Source organism: Neofelis nebulosa, chromosome 9 (genome assembly GCF_028018385.1).
Source record: "Neofelis nebulosa isolate mNeoNeb1 chromosome 9, mNeoNeb1.pri, whole genome shotgun sequence".
Classification (NCBI taxonomy): Eukaryota; Metazoa; Chordata; class Mammalia; order Carnivora; family Felidae; genus Neofelis; species Neofelis nebulosa.
This window is the reverse complement of record NC_080790.1, coordinates 125,803,055-125,829,400: the sequence shown is the minus strand read 5'-3', so window position 1 is coordinate 125,829,400 and position 26,346 is coordinate 125,803,055. Positions and strand designations below refer to the sequence as shown.

Here is a 26,346-nt window from a genome sequence, read left to right as displayed (position 1 = left end):
TGTAGGAAGTAAGTGAACCTATGTTCGTTGTATAGCATAGCACCTGGTGATCATTGCCTCGTGAATGCTGGCTGCTTCTATCATCATCATCATCATCATCATCATCATCATCATCACCCATTGTTTCCATCCACTGGATACCAGGCTTGATGTAAGCAGTGTCTGTCTGCCAAAGTCTGTCCCTCCTCACCCACCACATTGTCTCAAACTTCATCTCATACCGCTCTCCCTTGCTCATTCTGCTCCAGCGGCTCTGGTCTCCTTGTTTCTGGGACATGCCTGACATAAGTCCACCTCAGAGTGTGTGTGTTTGCAGCATTTTCTCTCCAGGTATCCATCTGACTTGTTCCTTTACCTTCTTTGGGTCTTAAACCAGGTATCATGATGAGGCCTCCCGGGTCAGCCACCTCCACTCATCACCTTCTAGCACCCTCTGTATCTTCACATATTTGGGTGGCTTAGTGTCTCCTTTCCTCTCCTAGATTGGAGCCTCAGGAGGGCTGTTGTTTTTCCTTATGTTGTTCCCTGCTCTGTCTAGCTCCAGTGCCTAGGACAGTCCCTGACATTTCGATGGGCTTAGAAAAGTACTTGGAGGGAGAATAAATGAATGATTTGATCTCATGTAGTCTGAGACAGGCTCCTGTAGGATCCTCAAACTCCAGAAAATATCTCCTATGTAATATTTTCAATCAACAAATATTCTCTGAATCCTCCTCTGTGCCAGAGTAGGTCTTAGGGTCCAGGGATAGAAAGATCAAGTTGAGGAGCTCACAGGTGTGGAGGTGACCACAAGGTGGTTCCCATCCTTGCAGTCACCTCAGTTGTAACCACAGAATTGTGCTACGACACCAGGCTCTGTCTTCCACCCTAGACCGGGAGGGCCTGGTGGACAAGGACCTCCATCACCTTGCTCCATGCTGTGTCCTCAGCGCTAGTATGAAGCCTGGCTCCTGTATGTGGACTGGATGCATGAATGAGCACATACAGGGTGTAGTGGAATAGGGACTGGCAGAGAGTCTGGTTGTACCAGGGCGGGGCAGAGCCTCCCTTACATGGAAGGCGTGGAGTGTTCTCCTGTCCCTTGACAGTCTGCTTTGACTCTCACTTGGCCACCAATGCTGCAACTTGGGAACCATGGGAGGGCGGTGGCTTCTCCTCCCTTAGGAGGCTGGGTATCCCACCACAGCCCTTCTATATTTCAGCTTCTGCCTGAGCTTGTCCTTGGAGTTAAAAATAGCCAAGGATAGGAGTGCAAGGACATACTGTCCTTCTCTGCCATGGAGAAGGGATTCGGCTACCATGTCTCAAAGGGGGCTGCAGGGGGGCAGATTTGAGAAGCTAGTGGCTTAAAGATTTATCCCTTCCTGCCCCCTTGAGGACAAGCACAGACTTCTCTTTCCCCAACCTGGGATTCCTCTAAATGGGCTATGAAATGTCACAGCTGGAGGGTCTCTAGGGGATAGGCTGATAGTGGCGAGAAGAGAAGCCCATCGCCTCCAGTCCTGGGACCTTGGCAGACATCACCAATCAATTAAGGCCCCTCTTTCCTGGGACCATGGCAGGCATCACCAATCAATCATAGCACCCTTTTCTGCCAAGTCCAGACACAGTCTAAGAATTCTTAACACAGAGTATTTTAGGCAACAGTACCAGAGCTGGCAAAAAAGACAAAACAAATATATCATTGTAATCTAGTCCAGTCCCTTCATGGTGGGAAAACTGAGCTCAGAGAGGGGCAGAAATTTGTCTGATGTCATGCAGAAAATCTGTGGTAGAGCTAGGACCAGACCTAAGAGTCCTAATTCTGCTGGGGCTTTTTGTTTTGTTTTGTTTTCTGTTCCCTACTGCATCTTTTTTTCTTTTTTTTAAATGAGAACTAAAGTGTGTCTGTCCAAAAGAAAGTTTTTTCACTAGACTGCAAACCTCAAACCTCAAAATTTTATGCAACATACTGTGTATATGTGCTGACAGGTACTTTTCTAAGGAAAGAGAGAATAAATAGCTTTTGTCAGCTTCTCAAGAGACTCTTTGCACAATCAGAAAAGGTGAAGAAATCCAAAAAGAGTGAGTGGAATGGGCTAAAGTGCCACTCAAAATGTGGGCCACAGATCAGCAGCATTGGCCTCTGGTGAGCCTGACATGCAGAATTCCAGGCCCCATGCAGAATTCATTCTGCATTTTAACCAGTTCCCTGGGTGATTCATTTGCAAATTAAAGTTTGAGAAGCTGAGGGCTGGAATTCGGAAGCTCCACCTTTGGTTTTCCAAAGTGTACCTGCTGAGTACCAGGCATCTTTGCAAGTCTGTAAGGCAGACCTGATCTCTGCCCTCATTTGAGGGAATAGAAAGGAACTGAGGTCCCTTGGCCAAGATGGAACCCAGCGGTGCTCAGCAGCTCTGCTAAGGCCAAATCAAGGGAGGCATTTGTTTAAACTGAAGATAAAATATGGCGCTTCTATCCAAGGAGTATGAAACCCCAGCAGGCATTAAGCAGGTGTGGGAAGCAGGTTCTGGCCTGGAAAGCCTTGGTGGGCTCCTGGTTAGCTTCCGTCCTGCAGAGCATGCAGAGGGGGACTGGGTGTTCAGCAGCCACGATATTTGGATGAGCTGAGCAAGAGCTTGAGACCAGGTTTACCAGCAGCCTCTGGCGCTGAGTAGCTCATCTAAGGTGAGTTTGCTCTGGGGAGGGCTGGTGCAGGTGATTCCAGCTGGTTCCAACTGGTCTTCGCTGATCCTGGTTAATTCTTCTGAGTCTGGTAGGCTCTGAAATAAGCTGACCATGTGTAGACTGAGGAAGGTGCCCGTGGGGAGCCGGAGGCATAAACAGAAAGCTTGCCCTGGTATGGCTGGGAGTAAGGGATTCCTTCCCCTCTCCCCTATGTGTTCACTGCATTTCTTCACATGTGCCTTTGTGGGGATATGAATGTACATGTGTGCTTTGAAGATGGAATGTCTGGGGTCCAGAGTGCACAGCCTAGACCTCATCTGGCTTCTGCAACAGGCTTCACATGCTGGCCTCTTGCTCAGCTGGAGCCGTTTGCTGCCTCTGTTGAGGCCAGTCCTGACCTGAAGAAGCATTATCCACCACCATGCTGCTGGCTCCCTGTGGGGGGGTGGTCAGTATAGAATAGGGGTTAAGAACAGGGCCTGGGAAAGGAAATGGGTATATATACATAGAGGGAAAGATATAACTACATGCCATACAATTCACTGTTTAAAGTGTACAGCTCAGTGGTTTTTAGCATATTCACAGTTACACAGTCATCACCAGAATCAACCATAGAACATTTTCATCATCTCTCCCCCCACCAAATCCTGTAGCCATTAGTACTCGCTCTCCCATCTCTCCTCACCCCTCACCCCACTCCCTAGAAATAAATAATCTTTCTATCTCTATAGATCTGCCTATTCTGGACATTTCATATAAATAGTCATAGAAAATGTATTTTTCATGATGCTTCTTTCATTTTGCATATTTTCAGGGTTCATCTGTGTTGTAGCCTTTATCAGCTCTCCCCATTCCTTGTTACAGCTGAATAATATTCCACTAAATGGGTGTAATAGATTTTGTCTAGCTATTCCTCAGTTGGTGGACATTTGGGTTGTTTCTACTTTTTGACTATGATGAATAATGCTGCTGTGAACATTTGTGTTTGACTCTTTGTGTAGTCTGGGCAGGTTTGTTTTGTATTCTGCCCCTCTATTAACTTGCTATGGGACGCTGGGCAAAGTGCTTCAGTTCTCAGAGCCTTTGGATTCTGAGAGTTTCTGGGAAGTGGGGACACTGCCATCTATCTCAGAATCTTGTTGATGGTAGTGCCTATAATTTCCTGAGTGCCTTTATCTTCCCATGGCAGTTACTGTACATATGTTATGTCATTGAGGTCAGCCCCGCTAGGGGCACGAGGTGATTTATTTCACAATTAATGTGAATCTGAGCTAAAATAGGCTAACACACTGCCTTTTTATAACAAATCATTTGGTGGCTTTGCAATGTGTGTACAAGGAAGAGAGCTCCCCTATCTCCTCTATACCTTTGGCCTTTTTACATTATTAGGGGATAAATATATCTATTCTTTTGTGTAATCTTTAAAATTTTTAAATATACATAGAGAAAAGTGCAGTGGCTAGAAGAGATGTTTTGTGGTTTCATTATTTCTGTTTTTCCTCTGCCATGGAAATTAGCATGTCCCAGATAGGGCTTGCTCTTTCATCCTGGATTCCAGAAGAATGAATGGGTTAGAGCCACAGCTAACTAGTAAGGGATGTTTAATATGAGCAAGCAGTAAACCTTTGTTCTATAAGCGACTGAGATTTGGACATCATTTGTTACTGCAGCATAATCCAGTGAGAGTTGATCAATATGACCACAAGAAGTGCGTTCTATTATTATTTCTATTTTATGAGGGTCTGAGTCTCAGAGAGGTTCAGCAACTTTCTTGAGTTTATTCAGAAAGTGGCAGAGAGATGCTGCAAGTCCTAGACCCAGTTATTCTGGCTCCCTAGCCTGTGTTCTTAAGAAGACAGAAGTATGTAGGCTGTGTTTGGTTAATGATGAGTAATCCAGTGTGGACGGAACACCTGGTATGGTCATGATGTAAGACTTGTAGTATAGGTTGTGGCAGATTCTGGAAGCCTTGGATGGTATGCGGATTATGAGGCTTCCTAGGGCCAGATGGGACCACAGACTCCACTCTTTTCCCACACCCCAGCTTTTTCCAGAGCTTGCTCACCTTGTCCTAGGGGCTTTTTAAAATGTCTTCCTGGGGAAAGGCAGCCACTTGTGGGGACTGTTATCTTCCTTCCAATGATTGCTGAAATACGTCTTCTCAAGAAAGTCTTCTCATGCTGGTAAGAATACATTGAATGACTTTCCCCTGACCATCCATGGTAAGTGTAGGATCTCTTCCCCCAAATGCATTTACTGTGCACTCAGAGTTCTTTGTCCTCGGTTAAGATTTTGGTTCTGCATTTTTGCCTTCTTCCTACATACTTGTCAATATGGCTTTCAGTTGTAAACTCCCAGAAGGTAGCACTTGCGTCTACAATAAAATCTTCCTATGATTTTGTTTGCAACCAAGTATAATTCAGTATTGAAATAGTTCTTCTTACAACACAAGCACTACCTCTACTATTACTGTTGTATTAATTACTCCTCAGTTCCCATAGTACTATGTGTATATCTCTGTCCTTGAACTATTGTATGTTGTAATTATAACAGCTTGTGTTATAATTGCCCATTTACTTGTCTGTCTCCCGATAGACTGGGAGTTTCAACAGGGTCTGGATTTAATTCGTCTGTATTATGAGTCTCCTGCACAGGCCCTGGTACTGAATAGGCACTTAGTAAGAGTTTCTTGAATGAATGACAGTTACTTATCTGTTTTCTATCCCTTCCCCCTCCACCAACTGTAAGCTCCATAAGGACAGTGACTGTGTCTTCTAATCTCCAAAGTCACAAAAAGCATGGGATAGGAAATGAGCTCAGTCAATGCATATTTCATTGGACAAATGAGAATAATATTTTCTTCCAGAGGCATAACTCTTTAGAGATACAAAGCACATTTGTATACTTTACCCAATTAATTCTCTCAAAATCTTTAGACCCTCCCTTTCTGGTGTTCTCAAATCCTTATCATGTACCCTTTGCCTCCCTCACTCCCACCAGTTTCAGCTCTGTGTCTTTATGATCTGTCCCTCTTCTCCCTTCAAATCTTGGAAAGAGTTCTGAGGAAGTCACACACAATGTAAAGTGAGGCTTCCTACTGCCAGAGGGGACCACAGCCTCTACCTTTTTGCCCACAACTCAGCTTCTTCCACAGCTTGCTCACATTGTTGTAAGAGCTATTGGGAATGGCTTCCTGGGGAAAGGCAGCCACTTGTGGGGACTGTAAATTGTCCCCCTAATGTAAAGCAGCCTGAAGGGAAAATTACATTCTGGTCTGCACTAGACCAAGATCATTCTCCTACTTAACAGCTTTGCCATCTTGGGAAGGTTAATTAACCTCCATGGGTCAACTCTGGTTGTGAGGATTAGATGAAGTAGGTTGAATGCCTGTTGTAGGCTCTGGGAGCTCTGTAAGTGGGAGTTCCTGTCTTTACGTGGAAGGGTGGAATTTGAGGCATCAGTAAGCCCTTGGAGGGAAGGGTGGAATTTGAGGCATCAGTTAAGCCCTTGGAAAGGAATCGTGACTTAAAAACAAACATGGGTTGGGGTTGCTTTGTTGTTCTGAGATCTCCCCTCCCCGTGTGCTGCCACCTCTGGCCCAAGCAAGCCAAGGACTCAGCACCTGGGTCAGCACCACGGACAGTTCCCAACACTTTGGGCTGCCCGTTCCTGTTCTGCATTAGGTTTTCAACTTCAAGTCACAACTTCATTTTTGTACCACCAAGACAGATATAACATGTCAGAATTTTACTGACTTGCCATCAGTTGTCATTCACATCTTAATTTCAGAGATGTTGAAAATGTGTGTCTTAGAATCAATGAAATAATGACAATATATGAAAGATGGTATTAGTGAGCTATTGGCCAATGACTCTTGAAGAGGTTAATTATAATAGCCAGCATTTGTTGAATGCTTACTGAGTTCCAGGCCTTTTTCACCCCTCCGTCTTCTGTATTGGGTGCTGTCTGCCCTTTATACATTGACTTAACAACTATTACATTTGGGGAATATAAATGTGAGCCAGATAGATGGTTAATCAACAGTTTTCCCACCATCCTTCTTCCCAAAATATTTTAGTTCTGAGCCTCATCTCTTCAGAACATTGCTTCTTGCTGAAGGATAATCTCTGTTAATATTTCCAGTCCACATCATGCTTAATCCATTTAAAAAGCATTTTAAATGCATATCCTTAATGACCCAGTAATTTCCCTCCTAGGTTTGTGCCCCCCCCAAAAGTGCACAAATAAATGGTTGCAAAAAGACACATATGAGAATGTCTTTGGCAGAGCTTTTTGTAATATCCCCAAACTGGAAACTACCCAAATATTCATCAGCAATAGAATTTTTATATATTCACACAGTATAAGACAATAAAGCTATGAGAATGAACTGCATTGAAACAATGTGAATGAAACTCTCAAACATAATGTTGAATTAAAGAAGTTGACACCAGAGAATATATACAAGACAATTCTGTGTATACAGCAGTACAAAAGAGGGATGCCTCAGTGGCTTAGTTGGTTAAGTGTCTGACTCTTGATTTCAGCTCAGGTCATGATCTCACAGTTCGTGGGATTGAGTCCTGTGTCAGGCTCTGTGCTGACAGGCATGGAGTCTGGTTTGGATTCTGTCTCTCCCCCTCTCTCTGCCTCTTCTCTGCTCATGTGCGTGCTCTCTCTCTCTCTCTCTCTCTCTCTCACTCTCAAAAAAAAAAAGTACAAAAGATGCAAAACCAACCTGTGGTATTAGAAGTCAGGATGATGCTACTCTTGGAGAAGTAATCATTACTCATGAGGGGCTTCTGGGGCATTGGTAATGTTCTGCTTCTTGATCTGGGTGCTGGCTCCCTGTGTGAGTGTACTTTGTAATATTCATCAAGTTGTACACTTACGATTGTACATCATATAATTGTACACTTTTCTGCATATGTATTATACTTTAACAAACAGTTGTTTTTAAAAGCATCTTTCTCCAGAAGAGAAGGGAATGGTAAGAATTTTATATGCAGGATGATTGGCAAGACATTTGGGGGTAGTTGGTCACATGGGATGTTTGGAATTACCTGAATTATTCAGTGTGAATGGAATGGAGAGCACATTGGAGAAACAGGAAAAAATAGGCTGGAAATGTAGATTGGGACTAGATCTGAAAGGCAATGTGTGTTAAGCCCTTTAGAATTTATTCTGCAAGCATTGAGGTACTATTGGACGTATGTATGTATGTATGTATGTATGTATGTATGTATGTATGTATTTTAGAGAGAGAGCACAAGTATGGAAGAGGGGCAGAGAGAGAGAGAGAGAGAGAGAGAGAGAGAGAGAGAGAGAGAATCTTAAGCAGGCTCCATGCTCAGCACAGAGCCCAATGTGGGGCTCAATCCCAGGACCCTGGGATCATGACCTGAGCCAGAATCAAGAGTCAGATGCTCAACCAACTGAACCACCCAGAGACCCCATTGGAGGTTTTAATCAAAGATATGACATATTCAGGATTAAGTTTTAGAAAGTTCATGCAGACCACAGAGTGGAGAACTGGCAGAAGAGAATGTTCTGGTGCTGAGACACCAGTTAGAGTAGAGACTGACCACCTGACCAAGCATTTCAGGTACCTGGGGAAACTACAGATTCACAGACCCCACCCTAGGCCTACTGAACCAGAATTCTCAGGAGAGGGGACAGAGGAACCTGTGTTTTAACTGAGTTCCCAATGTATTCCAAACTGTCGAACCACCACTGGCCTCCAGGCAAGTGTTTGGGAGCCTCTAAGTTAGTTAACTACTGCAGTAGTCCAGGCAAGAGAAGGTTAGGGGGTGAGCTAAGGCTATGACTCTGGTAATGTAGAGTAAGACTGAATTTGAATTCCCAAAAGGAGACATGGAGACACAGTTTACCTAATTAACAAATACTTATATGTCATTTACTAAATAGCACTTCCTATGTGCCAGACCCCGTTCTAAGTATTTTTTTTTTTACCAAATATTAACTTATTTAATCCACATAAACATATTTTGAGGTGCATACCATTATTTTCTCTATTTATTTGAATAGAAGGAAACCAAGATACAGAGAAGGTAAGTAACTTGCCCAGGATCACATTACCAATAAAGTGACCAGGGCCAGCTCTACAACTCAGGCCATGGTTTTAACCACTAGGCTTTGCTGCTTCCTGAACATGCTCCAGAAATAGTGGCAAATGGCTGTTCACTGTGAAAAGGGGCTGAGAGGTTGGCAGTTAAGAAACCTGAATTCTAATTTCAACATAGTCATTGACTCATGTCCCTCTGTAGACTTCAGTTGTCCCTCTACACAGGAAGACGTTAGTCTGGATGACCCAGAAGTTCCCTCCAAATGGAATCTTCTCTGATTTCAATGGAAGGCAGGTTTTTACAGCTGCAGAGAGAAGAGGGGGAGGTAAAGGGCCCTCAGTCAGGGTTTGTGCTTCCTTGACCTGGTTTTGGAGACACAGCCAGAGGCAATATCAGGGCTAAGGAGGTCTGAGTGCCTGCATGTCACCTCAGCCTTGATTTTCAGATGAGTTTTAAGACGTGGGCAAGAAAGACATGTGAGGCTGAAGTCACTTAGGAATAGCAAAGCCAGGGAGAGGTTGACCATGGAGGAAGAAGAGGCAGCACCCTCCAGGGTATTTGTCTCAGAGGAACAAAAGAGCAGTAGCTGTGGGCAAGGGAAGCAGTGGGCTCAGGGGCCACGATATAGCTCTGATCCTAGTTTAAAATAACAGACCGACCCAGAGCTCTTGTGTCTAGGGAACTTCACAGACTATGATATGGACCCATAGTGGGCCATTCACAGAGACAAGATTACACTCTGGTCAGTGACATGATTAGGGGTTTTGCAACCTGGGGACCTGGATTAAGTCATATAACCTTTCTCGGCTTTGGGTTCCTCATCTGGAAGACAGAGCTGTAAAGATCCATCTTTGGTAAAATGTCAAAGTGGAGAATAGTTGTATTCTCTGTTTCCTCTTCCTCCCACCACCACAGTGCTGAAATCTCTAGCGGTTGAGAATATAAGATTGTTTTTCACACATACCTGGGTTTAAAGCCTATCTCTGTCTTGTCTGGTATAACCTTGGACAAGTTCCTGATCTGTTCTGAGCTTGGTTCCTTTTTGTAAAATTAGGATAACAATTCTTGACTGTCAGAGTTATGGTTAAATTATCTATCTAGTGCCTGGCACAGGGTTAAGTGCTATAAATAATGGTATCTACACTAATAATTTATCATGATGATAAATCATTATGATAAATAAATCATTTTTATTATCCTGTTCCTTATGAATGCTTGATTTTGGGAAAAGGTACATTAAGCACATATGAGTGAAACTTACTTGTTTGCTTTATTGGAGAATTTGCATTTTTCTTGGGGATGCATCCTAAAAATAAAGCCAATTAAATTAAACACTATTAGTGGGGATAGGCAATGTTGGGTGCTGTCCTAGGTGCTGAAGGGTAGTAAGTGAGGAATGAGCTTTCACTGTAGATGCAGATATCAGCTAGATTGAGGACTGTGTTTCCAGGTTCAGTGGAGTAGGTACACCAGTAGTGAAGATGAAGTTCTCCTAGGACTCAGGGAGTCTGATCAGGGAAATCTTTGTGGAAGATACGGCATTTGAATCCTGTGGTAAAGCTTAGTGAATTTAGTTGAGTGGTTCATGAGAAACATGGTTATTGGCATTAGAAAGACCTGGCTTTGAATTCCAGCTCTGCCATTAGTAGGTGTGTGTGTCCTTGGGAAAGTTCCTTAATTTTCTGGATTCTCATTTTCTTCTCCTGTAAAATGGGGCAGTAACTATTTCACTCATAGTTTATTGTGACCTTTAGATGATGCCCACTTGAAACATGTGGCATAATGTCAGACACAATGGTAATAATAATAATAATAATAATAATAATAATAATAATAATAGTCATCTTTATCAAGTGATTGCAGTATGCCATCGCCCACCTAGGACATCCCAAGGATTAAATGTTTGTATCATTACATTACCTAATTGTTATGTTTACTCTTTGCAACAGCCCTAAGAGTTTGGTGAGTGCCGAATAACTCTATAGGTATTATTTAAAGCTTAGCTCTAGAGAATGGTTAGAATTTTAATAGGGAAGGTGAGCAAGGGAGGAAAGTAAAGGAGAGAAAACCAAGATGAGGACGTTACTGAGGATGTACCTAAAGTAATGAGGCGCCCAGCTGGGCTGGGGTGGGAAGATTGTGAGGGAGACCAGTAGCAGATGGGCTGGGAATCTGATAATGGAGTCTTGAATGCCTGGTTGCAAAGGTTGAACCTAATTTGGCAGGCAACGGGGAGCCATTCTCAGGTTTTAAATAGGATCATGGCATGATTGAAGCTGTGATTTATTTATAAATTTAGGTTTTGCCTTCATTTACATTATAGAATTAATACATTTAACTATAAAAAATTCAAGAGACATAGACACATACAAAAGAGAAATAAAACTTTCCCAACGTGCTGGTTGGAGTATGAATTGGTACAACTATTTTGGCAAATCATTTGGCAGCTGAAAAAATTCTTGCCCTATGACCCAGCAGTTCTGTTCCTAGGTATATGTCCGAGATGCATGTGTGAATCTTCCCTAAAGGCCAAGTGCCGAAATAATCATAGCAGCATTATTTCTAATAGCCCTATGCTGGAAAAAAATACTAAACAGTACAGTGGATGAATAGATTGTGGTATATTCATACAGTGGAATACTATATAGCAGTGATAATAAGCCGTCTACAACTACACACAACACGAGTGGGCCTTACACAGTCAACATAACACTGAGCAGAAGAAGCCGGTCCACCCCACCCAAAAAAAACGGCCTTCTCTATTTATAAAGTTCAAAAAACAGGCAAAACTAATATCTGGTGTTAGAGATCAGGATAGTGGCTACCCTTGTGGAGTGAGAGAGACCAGAAGACATCACAGTGGGCTTTGGGGGGGTCCCTGCAGTGCTCTGTTTCTTTATCTGGGTGCTGATTATACAAGTATGTTTGCTTTGTGGAAGTTCATCAGACTGTACACTTTGGGTTTGTGCACTTTTCTGTACAGATCTTACAGTACTTAGATTTAAAAGTTCCAGAAACACATCTTTCAGACCCCTCCTCTAACAGCTATTCCCCATTAACAGTTTGGTTCATATCCTCCCAGATTTCCTCCCAAATATATATGAGCTATCTATAGCTTTACAAAAATGGTATTATGATTTACATAGTGTCCTGCAACATACTTTGTTAACAGTATGTTGAGGCAGTTTTTCTGTGTCACTGTATGTGTAGATCTAGATGATGTTTTTGAGATTTTATTTTTAAGCCATCTCTACACCCAACGCGGGACTCAAACTCACAATCCTGAGATCAAGAATCACATGCTCTACCAACTGAGCCACCCAGTCACCCCTAGATGATTCTTTCTAACTATTTCACAGTATTTTATTGTGCAGATATATCATTTAATAAACCGGTCCCCTATTCGTGGATGGTTAATTCCAGCATTTCGTTGGTGTAAATAATACATGGGGAACCTCTTCATGCATATCTTTATGTACTTTTGTGACTTTTTGTGTAGAGTAAATGAGTAGGAGTGGAGTATCTTTGTCTGAAGTGGTAATTTAAGATAGTTAATCTGTTAATGGCTTGTTGGGTGGGTGAGTTGGAAGCAGGGAGACCAGTTAGGGGGCTGTTGACGTAGTATAGACTTGAGATAATCACAGTGGTTGGCTGTGAAAATGGACAAGAAAGGGAAGAGATAAGAGATATTACAGGGAAAGACCTTATAAGACCTGCCATTTGATGAGAGAGGAGGAAAAGTCAGAGAGGTCCTGAGGCGGTTCTGGGTCTGGGTGGCTGAGTTGATTGGGGGAGGTGGGACTAGGGATGGGTTTAGTTTTGGCCAGGTTGCATTCAAGGATCCTGCTCAACATCCAGATAGCGATGCTCAGAATACAGTTGGAAATACTGCTGTGAACAGAGTTAAAGGCTATAGGTTGAGGGTGGGATTCATTTGCATAGGGTAGTGCTGAGGTTGTGGGAGGGGATTGAAATTGACAGGGGGCAGAGTTAGAGAGAGAGAGAGAGAGAGAGAGAGAGAGAGAGGGAACCCAAGGACTGAATGGTGAGGGCCTCACATATAGGGATGGAAGCAGTAGTCAGAGAGACGGGAGGAGATTCATAAAATTTACTACCAAGGAAGCCAAAGAAGAGATCTGAAGTGGCTGTTGTTCAAAGGATGAAGTAATCAGTAGCCTACGTTAGTCTCCCTCCCACTGGCCCCCCCAATGGGTGCTGTCATTACATCTTGTACTTGGTCTTCAAAGCACTTAACACACTTGTGATTAGTCAATGTGATCATCTGTTCAGTGTCCAACACCCCCTCTGAACTCTGAGCTCTGTGGAGGCAGGGACCATGCCACTCCCATCATACTCCTTCCTGTCTCCAGCATCAGGCATGGTGTTTGGCACACAGTGGTGTTGGTACCCCAAGCTGTTGCTGCCTCCTGGCAGGGCTCCAGCTGTTCACACTCCACGCCACCACCCCTGCTCTGCACAGGTTGAGAGAAGAGGGACTTAGGACCCTGTTGGAGAAAATTCAAGCTGCTCAGTTCAAGTTTTGGGTGCAGCAAGTGTGAGTGGGTAGCCAGAAGTGGGTCATCCAAATTCCCATTTATTTGTACATTACAGTAGCCAGCCACAGTTGGTGCCCAAAGCTTACAGCACTCAAACTCCAGGCCTCTCCAATGGGTCGTTTGTGATGACCGTGGACAAGGTAGCCTGTCATTTGCCCCTCTTAACCATCCCTTTGGAAAGCATGCCCTTCTCCATGCCTGCATTCATTATGCAGCAGCTCTTTTTATCACCACATTCATGAAGGAAATGGTCTTTCCACTGTGATGCTGGACCCCACCAGTGCAAAGACTTCTGAACTTTGACTTTCTTAGGCTGCTAGTCAAGGCAGGTGTCTTAGGTCAGATTTCCCCAAAAAGGACCGTGAGATAAGATTCATGTGCAAGTGATGGAAATGCCCCCACAGGAGACCTGGAAGCAGAAAGCATGCAGGGATGTGGAGTCAGGCAGAGCCCACAGAGGGCAGCTTCAACCCCTCCCACAGTGTTCCTCTGGAGCCTGTTATGCCTCAGAGTTGTTCTCACCTGAAGCAAAGGACCAGAGTGAGGGTTCATTCTCCTGTTCCATTTGGTCTTTGATTAAGGGGATCACAGGTCATAAACCCCCAGGCACTTCTGCCTCTGTCTGTGTGGGGGAAACATGGGCTCAGTAGCCCAAAGGAAGACCGAGCAAAACACAAAAGTTGGCAGGTGGTGGCTTTCAGAAGCCAGTGTAGAGGGGCCTCACAGAGGTGGGATGAAGGGAGATCTGTGAGATGTGGGTGGTGCTTCAGCATCGTCTGCTACCACGGCTCAAGCCAGGCTCTGTTTCTGGGACCCAGTGGACCCGAAGCAGAGGCTGAAGTTCCTGTCTTGCACCGGTGTGTGCTTTATCAGTGGAGACCAGCACTTAGAAGCACGTTTCGCATCTTCATGAAGGCTTCCCACTGAGCACAAAGGCAGTCAGTAAATGTTGAGTGAGTGGAAGTGCCATATTTCACTTCAGCCTCAGAGCTGGGGGCTGAGGTAAGGCCCTTGTACTTAGTCATGAGCAGTCACTGGAGACTGGTTTAGTAAGCTGTGTGAATGGAGTGGAAGCCACACTGCAAGAGATGACAGTGTGTGGTTGTCTGTGTTCTCTGAAGGAGTTTGTTGGTTGAAGGGGGTGGTGGAAGAAGTGAAGCCTCGAGCAGACTTGCAGGAGGAATGGAAAGAGCCAGAAGATGTAGAGGTGGCAGAATCAAGGCCCAGAGAGGACAAATGGTGAGAGGAGGAGTTCTTCGAGAGGGTGGGAGGAGGTGGGATGAGGAGAACAGGTGGTTGATCAGCCTTGGCCAGGAGAAGGGTTACCCCTTCCTCCCAGAGAGGAGGGGAGGGGTGAGGGGCATGTTGAAAGGTCTAAGGATGGTGAAATTTGGAAGTGAGAAAGAGCAAGTCAAAGAGACACATTCTTTCAGCAAAGTGGGAGAAAGGGCATTTGTTGGGGTGATGGGGTTATGGGGTGGGAAGTGTGAAAGCATTGGCACAGTCCCTTTGGGGACCTTGACTGAGTCACCAAGAGATGGCCATCTAACCCATGAGGTTAGATGGACATTGTTGGTGTGGTTGGGTACCTGACTGGGGACTCCCATGGTGGAGATGGTGGCAGGTTGGAGGAAAATGCAAGATAGTTGGCATGAGCATATTTGGGGAGTGTTAGGAGGTCTTTCTCTGCAGTCACGTGGCCATTTTTGTTTTGTACCTGCTGTGTGCCAGGCTCTGTGGTAGATGTTCAACTGCTCCACAGGGTTCAACTGCTACCTGACTCACCCAAGGTCTAGCAACTAGTGCGTGCAGAACGGAATTCTATGCCTGCTCCATCTGATTGCAAAACCAGCCTCACCGAGGTTCATACAGGGTACTGGATGTGAAATGCTTTGGTGCTACAGAATGCCACAGCACGTGAAGCACACCTTTCCAAACTTCCTCCTTAGCCCCTGTGGGGACTGAGTTGTTGTGTCATGCTTTGGTTCTTCCTCTTCCAGGAGAAATGTGTCACCCTGGTGGGTGGGGGAACGAACCAGTGTGGTGCTCTAGAACAGGGCTCAGTGGGGAGGTGGAAAGCCCAGGCAGGTGTCTGTAGCCTGCCTGCAGGGTTCCGGGTTGTGGGTTTGTATCCCCAGTGTGAGGGAGTGGGGTTTGTCCCTGGATGTAAGTCTGCACTGTGTGTATGTGCGGTGGGGGACATCTCTCTGTGGTTGTGAGTGTGCATGTGTGTGTTTCTGAATCTTACTCTATCTTAGCACCTGCTATGCACAGAAACACAGAAATGGTTGGGTGGGATGCAGATACAGCTTAGGGAAAGAACAAATTGTAGAATGAAGGGAAGCACAGAGACAGGGACACATGTGTTCAGAAACACCCAGGTGATACACACCCAGAAATGCACAGCGTCAGTTTCTCTGTGTGCTTTTGTGAGTGGGTTGCCATATACTTCTTATGGATGTACATCTGTGTGACTGGCACATACCCATTTAGTCTCAGAAACATGGTAGGTATATGGAGACTCATGGAAACACACAAATACAAACACTCAGACATACATTAACACACTGTCTTTGCACGTATATTCCTGTGTTTGTGTTACTGTGTGTTGAGTGTGTGGACATCTGTGCGCCTGAATAATGCAGATACATGTGGGAGACAAACGTGGGCACACACTCTGAGAAACACACAGTGTGTGTGTGTGTGTGTGTGTGTGTGTGTGTGTGTGTGTGTGTGTATCTTTTAAAGTCAAGGAGGAAAGGAGAAGGGATGCCACGAGGCGGCCACCAGGAGGCGTCCTGGCCTTGCTCTGTCTCCTGGCATGCAGACCCGAGTCCCCCTACCTCTTGCCCAACAGAATGATGGGATTTGGGTGGCACTGCTTCACTGCAGTGGGTTGGTCAGCAGGCGCTGGAGAAAGCCCCTGAGGTGTGTGAACTCATCCCAGACTTTGTAGAGACATGGGGAAGATCCCCCTAAAGATCTATCCCCACCTCCAGCAAACCCACAGTGCCTACAGGGAGGCAGGAGTTGTAAAGCTTACCCTGATCACCAGGCTGTGGAGCATGGAACAAAGAGACTCTCCTGGGGTCAATTCCTGGCACTGTTGTTCCCCATCCCCCCCATCCACCTAAGTCTTGATGGGTGTGGACAAGTGGCTTAACCTCTGTGTCTAGTGTCCTTGATGCTAACATGAGAGAGCAGACCCATCTCCTCACGGGTGGTTGAGGAGCAAGACCACTCTCAAGGCACACATTTGTTCATCCAGCAGTTATTGAGCACCTACTGTGGCTGGGTCCTCTTCTGAACCCCAGGGCTTCGACAGTCAACAAAGCAAAGCAAAGTACCGTGTCCTGATGGAGTTCACCCTCTGCGGGAAGGAAGCTGGTCAATAAATCAACAACGTACAACATATCTGGGGTGGTGTTAGAAAGAAAGCCAAAGCAGGATGATAGGACAGAGAGGGGCAGGGGGTGTGAGGGGCCAGGAAATAGTCAAGGAAGGTCTTGGATAAGGTGATTGATTGCAGAGTGGAAGCAAAGGAGTGAGCTACTGGCAGAGGAGGAGATGTTTGAGGGGAGGGAGTAGCAAGGGCAGAGGGCCATTTGTCATAATAAGCCTGTTCTCCCATTTTACAGTTGAGGAAATTGATGCACCGGGCAGATGAGTGATTTGCCCAGACTCTCACAGCCAGTGAGAAAGAGATCCGGGTTTGAAGCTGGACAGTCTGGTTTCAGAGCCAGTGGTCTAAATCAGTGTCCTCAATCAGGGGTGACTTGCCCCACGCCCAGGGGACATTTGGCAGTGTCTGGAGACATTTTTGGTTGCCACAACTGGACTGGAGGGTGCTACTAGCATCTAGCAGGTAGAGGCCAGGGATACTGATAGACCTTCTACAATGCACAGGAAGCCCCTGACAACACCACTGTATGCCATCTAAATTGCCAGTTGTACTGAGGTGCAAAACCTGGTCCAAATCCATGCAAAGCACTCAACAGAGTATGGCATGTAGTAGGTGCTCAATAAATAGGAGCTGAAGGGGCACCTGGGTGGTCAAGTGTCCTACTCTTGGTTATGGCTCAGGTCATGATCTCATGGTTCATGAAATTGAGCCGTGTGTCAGGCTCCATGCTAACAACTCGGAGCCTCCTTGGGATTCTCTCTCTACCCTCTTTCTCTCTGCCCTCCCCCTTGCAAAATAAATAAACTCTAAAAAAAAAAAACAGTAGCTGAAGAGGAAGAGGAGAAATGATTTGTAGAAAGTTGCAGGGGAGAGATGGATTCAAGGAAGAAAAAGTACCTGTAAATGAATCCGTTAGTTAACGGGACTCGTGACACTGCTTGTTGGGTGGGTATGAAGGGCATGGCTGCCCCAGGAAGGGGGGTACAGGCAGGGCAGGTGGTAGGAATTTGATGGTCTGGGGGTGGGGGCCGACACCAGCCACTGTAACACTAACCAGATGACTTGTCTCTCTGTCCCCTTCCCATCCTGTGTCTCTTTCCCCATCTCTCTTGGCCTCTCTGCCCAGAAGGGGACAGCCGGAGGCTGAAGGGGGCCATCCAGAGGAGCACGGAGACCGGCCTGGCAGTGGAGATGCCCAGCCGGACACTGCGCCAGGCCAGCCACGAGTCCATCGAGGACAGCATGAATAGCTACGGCTCCGAGGGCAAGTGAGTGTGGGGCCGGCCTGCTGCCAGCCCTCCTGGCTCTCGAGAGCCCTGTGGCGTGGGGCGGGCAGGGCTGAGCGACCCCGTCCGGGAGCCCTGGGTCAGCCTCAGGCTGGTCGGGGCACTGTCTCAGCGCTCCTGGTAGTCCAGAAGGGGGGTGATAAACAAGGAGCCCCAGTGGTGGAGCAGCGTGGAGCAGATTCCGGGGCCCAACTGCCCACTGGCTGCGTGATCCTGGGCAAGTCCCCTCTCTGCACCTCAGTTTCCTCATCTGTAAAATGGGGTGCTCGTACCAGCCTCAGAGGGGTGTTGTGAGGATTCAGCAGGTTAGTATTTACAGAGAGCACAGGACGGTGTCGGCACACGAGTGCCACATGTGAGTGCTGGGAAATAAGGGGGTGGAGAGGGGTCTTATTATGAGTGTTACTGTGTCATCTTCACTTTCTTAGTTTCTTAAATCACAAGTGGTTTTTAAAAATACATATTACTGCTTGTTAAGGAGTTTCACAAACATCGAGTCATAGAACATTGGGTATGACTCCCTCCTTGCCAGCACCTCTCTCCCCTGATGCATCAGAATCACTGGGCACTTGCTCCCCATACGGGTTGCAGGGGCCTGTGCCTGGAATCAGGGTCTCTGGGAGTGGAGCTCAGGAACTCCATTTTCTTTTTTTTTTTTTTTTAATTTATTTTTGGACAGAGAGAGACAGAGCATGAATGGGGGAGGGGCAGAGAGAGAGGGAGGCACAGAATCGGAAACAGGCTCCAGGCTCCGAGCCATCAGCCCAGAGCCTGACGCGGGGCTCGAACTCACGGACCGCGAGATCGTGACCTGGCTGAAGTCGGACGCTTAACCGACTGCGCCACCCAGGCGCCCCAGGAACTCCATTTTCTAAAGGCTCCCTGGGGGAGGACTAATCTTTCCCCAGGACGTTCTCCTGTCTGCAGCAATTATGGACCTCTTTGAGAATTTTGGGAAAGTTGTTGGCATGCACATGCCCCCTAACACACACACACACACACACACACACACACACACACACACACGTACATACACACACACACACACACACACACACACAGAGACCTACATCCTCTTTTCATACCTGTAAGGGGTTCCCAGATTCCCCTAAAGCCCATCTGTGGATCCCTAGCAATGAAACTTTGCTCCAGAGTGATGATCAGCGTACCCAGAGAGGTTCAGGAACCTGTTCTGGGCACACAGCACATTAACAGGTGTGGAACTCAGGAGTCCTGACTCCCAGTGGGGACTCATTCCATGGCAACACATTGCTTTCTTGTCTTAGCCGTCCTCAGCTGGGGAAGGGTAAAGTTGTGCCAACCAGTACAGCGGACACTAGGCACGTGGCTATTTAAATGTAAATTAATTAAAATTGAATAAAGTGAAATAATCTCTTTTTCCATCACACTGGCCATATTTCAGGTGCACAGCAACACGTGTCCAGAGGCAACCATTTGGGACCGTGCAGATATAGAGCCTCTCTGTCCTCAGAGACCATTCCACTGGACAGCACGGGCTAAGTGGCTTGTCCGAGGGCAGGGCAGGGGCTTGGCCACCGCCTCCTGCTCTCCTCTCATTTCTGACGCTGCCTCCCAGCTGGGGGTTCCTGCTGGCTGGAGGCCTTCCCACCCCCAGCCCCTCCTAAACTGGGCATCTCCGGCCTCTGTGAATGGCCTTGCCTTGGCAGATGCTGCCGTTCCACCCACCTCCTAGGGAGGCTTTCCGGAGGGCGAGGAGAGGAGGAGGACAGGCGGAAAGGAGGGGAAGAGGAGGAGGAGGAAGGGAACAAATGTTTTCTTTAACCTGAGAAACTTGGCAAGGCAGTCAAACTTGGAGGAAGATATTCTAGGCATCTGGGTAGTAGTGGGTCTCTGCTAAGTTTCAGGGGGTCAGGTTTGGGTCCTAGTCCCTGGCTCTGCCACTGACCCCCAGGTGGCCTTGAGCACATCTCTCAGCCTCTTACGCTTCAAGTCAAGACTCTGGAGTCAAACTGTCCTCGTTTGTGCTTCATTTCTCCTTTTTTTTTTTTTTTTTAAATAGTTATTTATTTTTGGGAGAGCACAAGCGGGGGAGGGGCAGAGAGAGCGGGACAGAGGATCTGAAGCAGCCTCTGCGCTGACAGGCTGATGGGTCGCGAGCCTGATGTGGGCTTGAACTTACGAACCACGAGATGGTGGCCTGAGCTGAAGTCGGACGCTCAGCCGACTGGGCCACCCGGGTGCCTCTCTCATTTCTGCTTCTTCATAGGTGTGTGACTTTGGTGAAGTTACTTTACTTCTTTGAGCCAAGTTTCTTCGTCTATGGAAAGGGGACAATGATAGTATAGACCACTAAAAGAGTTGTGGTATGGATTAAATGAATTAACACATGTGCAAGCACTTAGAACAGCGACTGGTACGTAGCATGCATTATTAGTCTATTATTATTGTCTATGATTATTGTTGTTAGTTGTTGATTCAGCCCCTGTTAATTGGGTATTTTGCTCCTTGTGGCCAGTTGCATCCTAACGGATACAGGGAGCCACCCCCGATGCAATCATGTCTGTAAGTACTTAGCACAGAGCAAGTATGGGGTTGATGTTGGCTGTGATGGTTTTGATTATCAAAAAGTCTGGGGTGGATATCGTGAACCCAGTTGAGGAAGGACTAGGTGGGTTGGAAGATGCAGGTTCCGGCAGAGGGGAGACTCTTGCCCTCCAGAGAGGGTCTGAGTCTTGATGGAACCCGGCCAGGTTCTACCGCTCCACCTGACACCTGGGCCAGGAAGGGACCTAGAAAGAACAGGTGAGGGCATGGAGCTGTGGTCGGCTTCCTCCTTGTTCTGGAGGTATTTTGGGCGCTGGTGGGACCCAGATGCCAGGCTCTGAAATAGGAGGGGGTGTGACTGTCCTCCCCTTGGGCTCCTGCCAGCCCAGCTGAGGCTTACGAGGAGCCAGTGTGCTTGAGCTGCCCCCGCGAGCCTGCAGCCCCTGGCGCTGCTGGGTCCGTCTGCCCGTGCGCTGGATCACTGGGCATGTGTATTTCTGCAAGTGGCCGCAGGGGGTTTTATTTTGGCAGTGATGATCGACTACCTACAGTGTGCTAGGGCCGGGCACCTGGCCTTCACTGACCAAGCAGTTATCAGTGAAGTGAGAGCTGCAAAAGATGGGCATAGAGAACTTGGAAAGCACTGCCTCCTAGCCAGGTCTCTGGGCTGGGGAAGGGGTGCATGTGGGCGGGGCCATTCTGTCAGAGAAGATCCTTGGGCTCCAGGTTGCACGATATTAGCTGACAGTGACGTCAGCACTCGCTGTGCAAAGTGTGGCCCACAGTCCAGCTGCATCAGGGTCCCCTGGGAGTATATTAGAAATGCAGCTTCTCAGGCTCCACCCCAGACCCACTGAATCAGAATCTGAATTTTTACAAGATCTCCAGCTGGGTCGTGTGCACATGAAGCTTGAGAAGCCCTGGCTTAGTGGTAATAATGTTCTAGAGCTAACCCTTATGGAGCACTTGTTCTGGGCAGGCACCGGGCAAAGTGCTTTTACATATAACGGCTCATTTAATCCTCACGACAACCTGATGATACTGAGACTGTTCATGTCCCCCATTTTACGGACGAGGAAAAGGAAGCCAAAAGAGGTTAATTAACTTGCTCAAGGTCACTCAGCCAGTAAGTGGTTTTAAACGCCAGCCTTCAAATCTAAGCTTTGGAGTCTGCCCTTAACCTTTACACTTGACTCTTTCCCTTACTTAATGGTTGCATCTATCAAGATTTCTGGAGGTGGACGCTTCTAGGGTGGTTTGGTGGCTCAATGAATCCCTTCATCTTTTTCCTGCCTGGGTCTCAGCATGTCGGACCAATCCTGGTGTATCTCCTGGGGAAGGGCTTTCCTTCCCTGGGCCCCGTTCTGCCTCAATGAAAATTGGAGTTCTCTGTGTCAAGGATGGAAGGGAACAGCTGTGGGTTTGGCAGAGTCAAGCTTCCCACCTTCCCCTCCAGCAGGCCCATCTCTCCCAGATAAAGGGCAGGGGCTCAAGCCCCCTGAGAAAGGGCCATGAGAATAGTGGCTCCCCAGACACCCCTGAATCCTGAGATACTCCCTGGTGACTGTCTGCTTTAGTTTGAGTTCCCCAGAACCAGACCTGAGAAATGGATTTGAGTCCAAGTAGTTCAGTTGGGAGATGGTTCCAGAAAACCATGGCAGAGGAGCACGTGAGAGAAGCAAAGCAGGCATGCAGGAGCATGTGCTTTCAGAAGCGAGCTGGGGTGCCTGGGCGGCTCAGTCGGTTAAGCACCCAGACTTCAACTCAGGTCATGATCTCACGGTTCGTGGGTTCGAGCCCTACATCAGGCTCCGTGCTGACAGCTCAGAGCCTGGAGCCTGCTTCAGATTCTGTGTCTCCCTCTTTCTCTGTTCCTCCCCTGCTCACGCTCTGTCTCTAGCTCTCAAAAATAAATAAACATTTTAAAAAATTAATTAAGAAGCGAGCTGCCACCACAGGCAACCAGAGCTTGATCCTGAAGGGGACTCTGGCAGTCAGGGGGACCGTGCACCCCAAAGCTAACCCCGGGAGGAGCGGGTGAGGGGAGCTAAATATTCATTCTTGACTCTGGTCACTTACTGTTTGGTGACTGCTTTCAGTTAACTCTCCTGCCCTCCCTGCAGCAGAGTGAGCTTTTAGGGCCAGAGGAACACAGGTCCTGACTGTTAGAGGTTGGTGAGCACTGATGTGGCAAGGGTTGGAAGGTGTGGGGGTCCGGGTAAACAGAGCCTGCTGTCTGAGCCCACAGGACTACCGCCTCCTGGCTGCCCAAACCAGAAGCCTGGGGTTCTCCCAGGCAGCTTTGCCACTTGTGTTCCGTATCCAACCCATCACTGGGCTCTTCCATTTTATTCCTAACTATCTTTGACTCATCCATTTCTCTCCCTCCCACCCCCCTGGCGAGGCCACTCATCACTCCTGCGGGGATGTATGCAAGACTCCCTTTTGTTCTAAACTCCATAGTCTGTCACTCAGCACTTACTTCCGCTGATCTCTGCCAGCCTCTTCCTGGCCTCACTGTGCCCCCTGCTCCAGAGCCCTGAACCTCTGTCTCCTCTCCAGGTCTCTGCTTCCTCTACCTGCACTGCCTTTCCTACCTCTATTCCCCCTCCACCCTCTGACTCATTCCTCCTCCAGATCGCAGCTAAGAACTGGCGCATACGCTTCATCTCCGGTGCCAGCTTCGGTTAATTGATAGTGGCTCCCTGGGATGCTGTGTGGAGAACGATTCCGGAGCCCGTTCTAGCCTCGGCAGGAATGCTGAGGTCGATTAGCAATGTCTGCCCCGGGTGTGGGCAGGGGAGGCGGAACATCGAGGTCTGCCATGCCTCTGGCTGTCTCAGCGGCTTCCACAGCCTGATCTCCCCCACCACAGCACCCTCCACTCTGTCATAATTGTCACACGTGTGTCTATCTGAGTTCAGTGCCTGCCCAGCATTGCCCTACAGGTGATACTTAGCACATTTTGGTAGATAGTGGATAGGTACTGTGGGCAGAAGCACACCCACATTTCACTCCTTCCTGCACCTCCCCAGCCTCCATCACTCAGAATCAGGGGCCCGGCATCCTCTCCGGGGCCCAGAAGCTCTCAAAGCTGGCTCCCAGAGCCCCTCCTGCTCCTTCCCTGTGTCCCGCATTGTTCTAAGGCGTCTGGGTCATCAACATCCAGCTCCCTGGGTGTCTGGATCACTGTGCCCAGAGCCCTGGAAAGCAGACTGTGAGCTGATGGCATGGCCACTGCACCTGGGCTCAGGGTCACATTTTTGCCAAGGCTGTTTCCCTAGTCACCAAAGGCCCAGGAGACCTGGTGGGTGGTTGGAACCCCCTTTCTCTTCCCCACTTCTGCTATTTAACAGAGTCATTGTGCCTGAAGGACAATCCAGCACTGGATATGGCTGTGGGCTAGGAGACAGGGGGACATGTTTTGTTCTGCTTTATAAGCACTAGTATTTATGGAACATTTGACTGTGCCAGATTTGGTTCTGGGTTTATGTCATTTGGTACTTACAACAGCACTGAGGGGTGTCCTATGGTTTTTTCCTGCTTCACCAAAAAGGAAACCCAGGCTTTCTGAGAGGTGAAGCATGTGTCTCCACAGCTAGTGGATGGGGGGTGGGGGTGGGGGTTCAGGATTCAAATGCAGGCCTGCTTGACCCCAGGGCTTGCAGTGCAAGCCCCTGTGCTCTGCTCTGGTCAAGGTGAAGGTTTCCTCGGGGCACACAGAGGTAGCACAGCAGAGTGGTTAAGAAGATGCACTCTGCAGTCAGACTGCCACTTCCTAGCAGAGTGATCTTGGTTGGGTTATGTAACATTTCTGTGCCTTGGTTTCCCCTTCGGTTATCTATTTGATACGTGAATCAAATCCCTGGCTTCATGCCTGTGAGCTGCACTCATGTGCTTGGGGGCAGGTTTGGAAATGTCTTGAATACTTGAGAAGCCAGAGTGGGGATTGCGGATTCTGTGTGTCCTTGCATACAGTCAATTCTGCTACAACGCTTGTTTTGAAAACATGAATCTGTTCCAACACAGTTGAAGTATTAGGGAATAATTTGAGTGCAATACAGATTTCGCCTTTGCTCAGGTGCGTTTCATCCATGGGACACACTAGGGGAATGCAGAAAACTGCCCCTACACGGGAATACATAAGACACACGGCCAGCAGCTCCACGCTTCCCACAGCTCCTGGCTGGTGTTCTGTCCACACCCGGCGTCCCACTTCAGAAAGCCCTGCTCCGCCAGGCACAGTAATTCACCGGCTGCCATCCCTCTGACACTCGTTTCCACAAGCAGACTTTAGGTTATCTCCTAGGTAAAGCGCTGTATTTATTTTGGTATTTATGCATTTCTTAACCTTTTAATGTGTATAAAGACTGCTACCACTTTCACCATGTTCCTGTCTTTTTTTTTTTCTTTTTGTGGATGTGATACTGATGTAGTATTTGGGTGTTGTGCCCTTAATTAACCCTGTTTTCCCCATAAGCTGATTTTTTATCGAAGCATTTTGCACTGCAGAGTGATTTTCAGGAATGTATATTCTGTGTTACAGCAGAACTGGCTGTAGTGTAGGCTCACCAGTCTGTGGGAGGGTAGATGGATGGGTGGAAACGGGGGGGCAGACAGTGAATGGAAGAGAACCCATAAACTACTAAGACCTTTCAGAAGCACATAACCCATATTCACCAGGAGGGCTGTGCAGCCTTTTAATTTCGGATGCAACTGAGACAGGTGATCCATCTGGAAAAGAGAAGAGTCACTCCCCACATAACCCAATTACTTCTTGAACTGTCAAGAGCACAGAAAATCCAGGGTCCAAACTGAGCTCAAAGGTTAATAATAAAAGACAAATGGGTTTCAGCTCCCCAAACAAAACTAATGAGAGTTGAAATGCAGGCAATCTTATTTCACCATTAACAAAAAATAAAAGCCCAGTGGAACACGGATTGTAATCCTGTTTCAGGCCTGTGCCTGCACCCGCGTGGCTCACATGTGTCCCCAGGAGAAACCAGCTACTGCAGCCCTCCCCCCATCCCCCACTACCCCCTAGATGGCCTGGGCTTGGTCTCAGGCCTCCAGATGCTACACTTCCAGACAGGCTGGGACTCAGAAGTGCCATGAAAATGCCATGAAGAGGGAGAAGAGGCTCTCCCAGGCCAGGCAGCAGGGACCAGATTTTATTCACTCAGCGCATACTGTGTTGTCAGGTCCTGTACTGAGCACCTTGCTTGTGTTACCTCACTGACTCTCCCCAGCAACTCAGTAAGGCGATTATAGTTGATCTGCATTTCATAGATGAAGAAATAGCAGCTCAGAGAAGTTACAAAACTCACCCCAGGTTGCACAGCACTGGAATCCAAGGTCTGTATTATGCCAAAGTCCAGTCTTAGCCACCATACTTTCCAAGGTTTAGACCAGCTGAAAGGTTTGGCAGTGAACATTTACTGAGTTCCTACTGCATACAGGCATGGTCTAAGTAGTAGCATGTGTATGTTATTTATCTCAGCAGGCTCTTTCCCACCCCCTTGAGAGTGGCTCCTATGAGCAGAGATTTTTGAAGCATTTAAAATGGGTACAGCACAGGCACCTGCCAAAGGAATGGCCGCACACTGTCCAAGAGGTAGGTAGGTGCGGTCCTGAGTGCAGATGAGAAGATTCAAGCACAGAGACACCAGCCGCTTGCCGGAGATCACACAGCAGGCAGGTGACCAGTGAGTAGAACCAGTTCTGACTTTGTGTCCCCTGCCTTTTATCCTCTTCCAGGGAAGAACCTGAGGTGGAGTGGGGTCCCTGATACAGTTGGTCCTCAGGCCAGCAGGGACCCGTCA

The 26,346-nt window shown here is 47.5% G+C and overlaps 1 protein-coding gene across 2 annotated transcripts in view; it reads left to right on the top strand.

Annotated features, from left to right (window-relative positions):
- Window positions 1-26,346, top strand: part of RIMS4 (regulating synaptic membrane exocytosis 4) — a 63,870-nt gene that overhangs the window by 22,998 nt on the left and 14,526 nt on the right. Inside the window, exon 2 of one of the 2 annotated variants that reach the window (XM_058685740.1) lies at window positions 17,842-17,980. In XM_058685740.1, coding sequence (XP_058541723.1) covers window positions 17,842-17,980 — 139 coding nt within the window. Of the gene's footprint in view, window positions 1-17,838; window positions 17,981-26,346 lie in introns of both variants that reach the window. The other variant, XM_058685739.1, reaches the window with a different exon arrangement.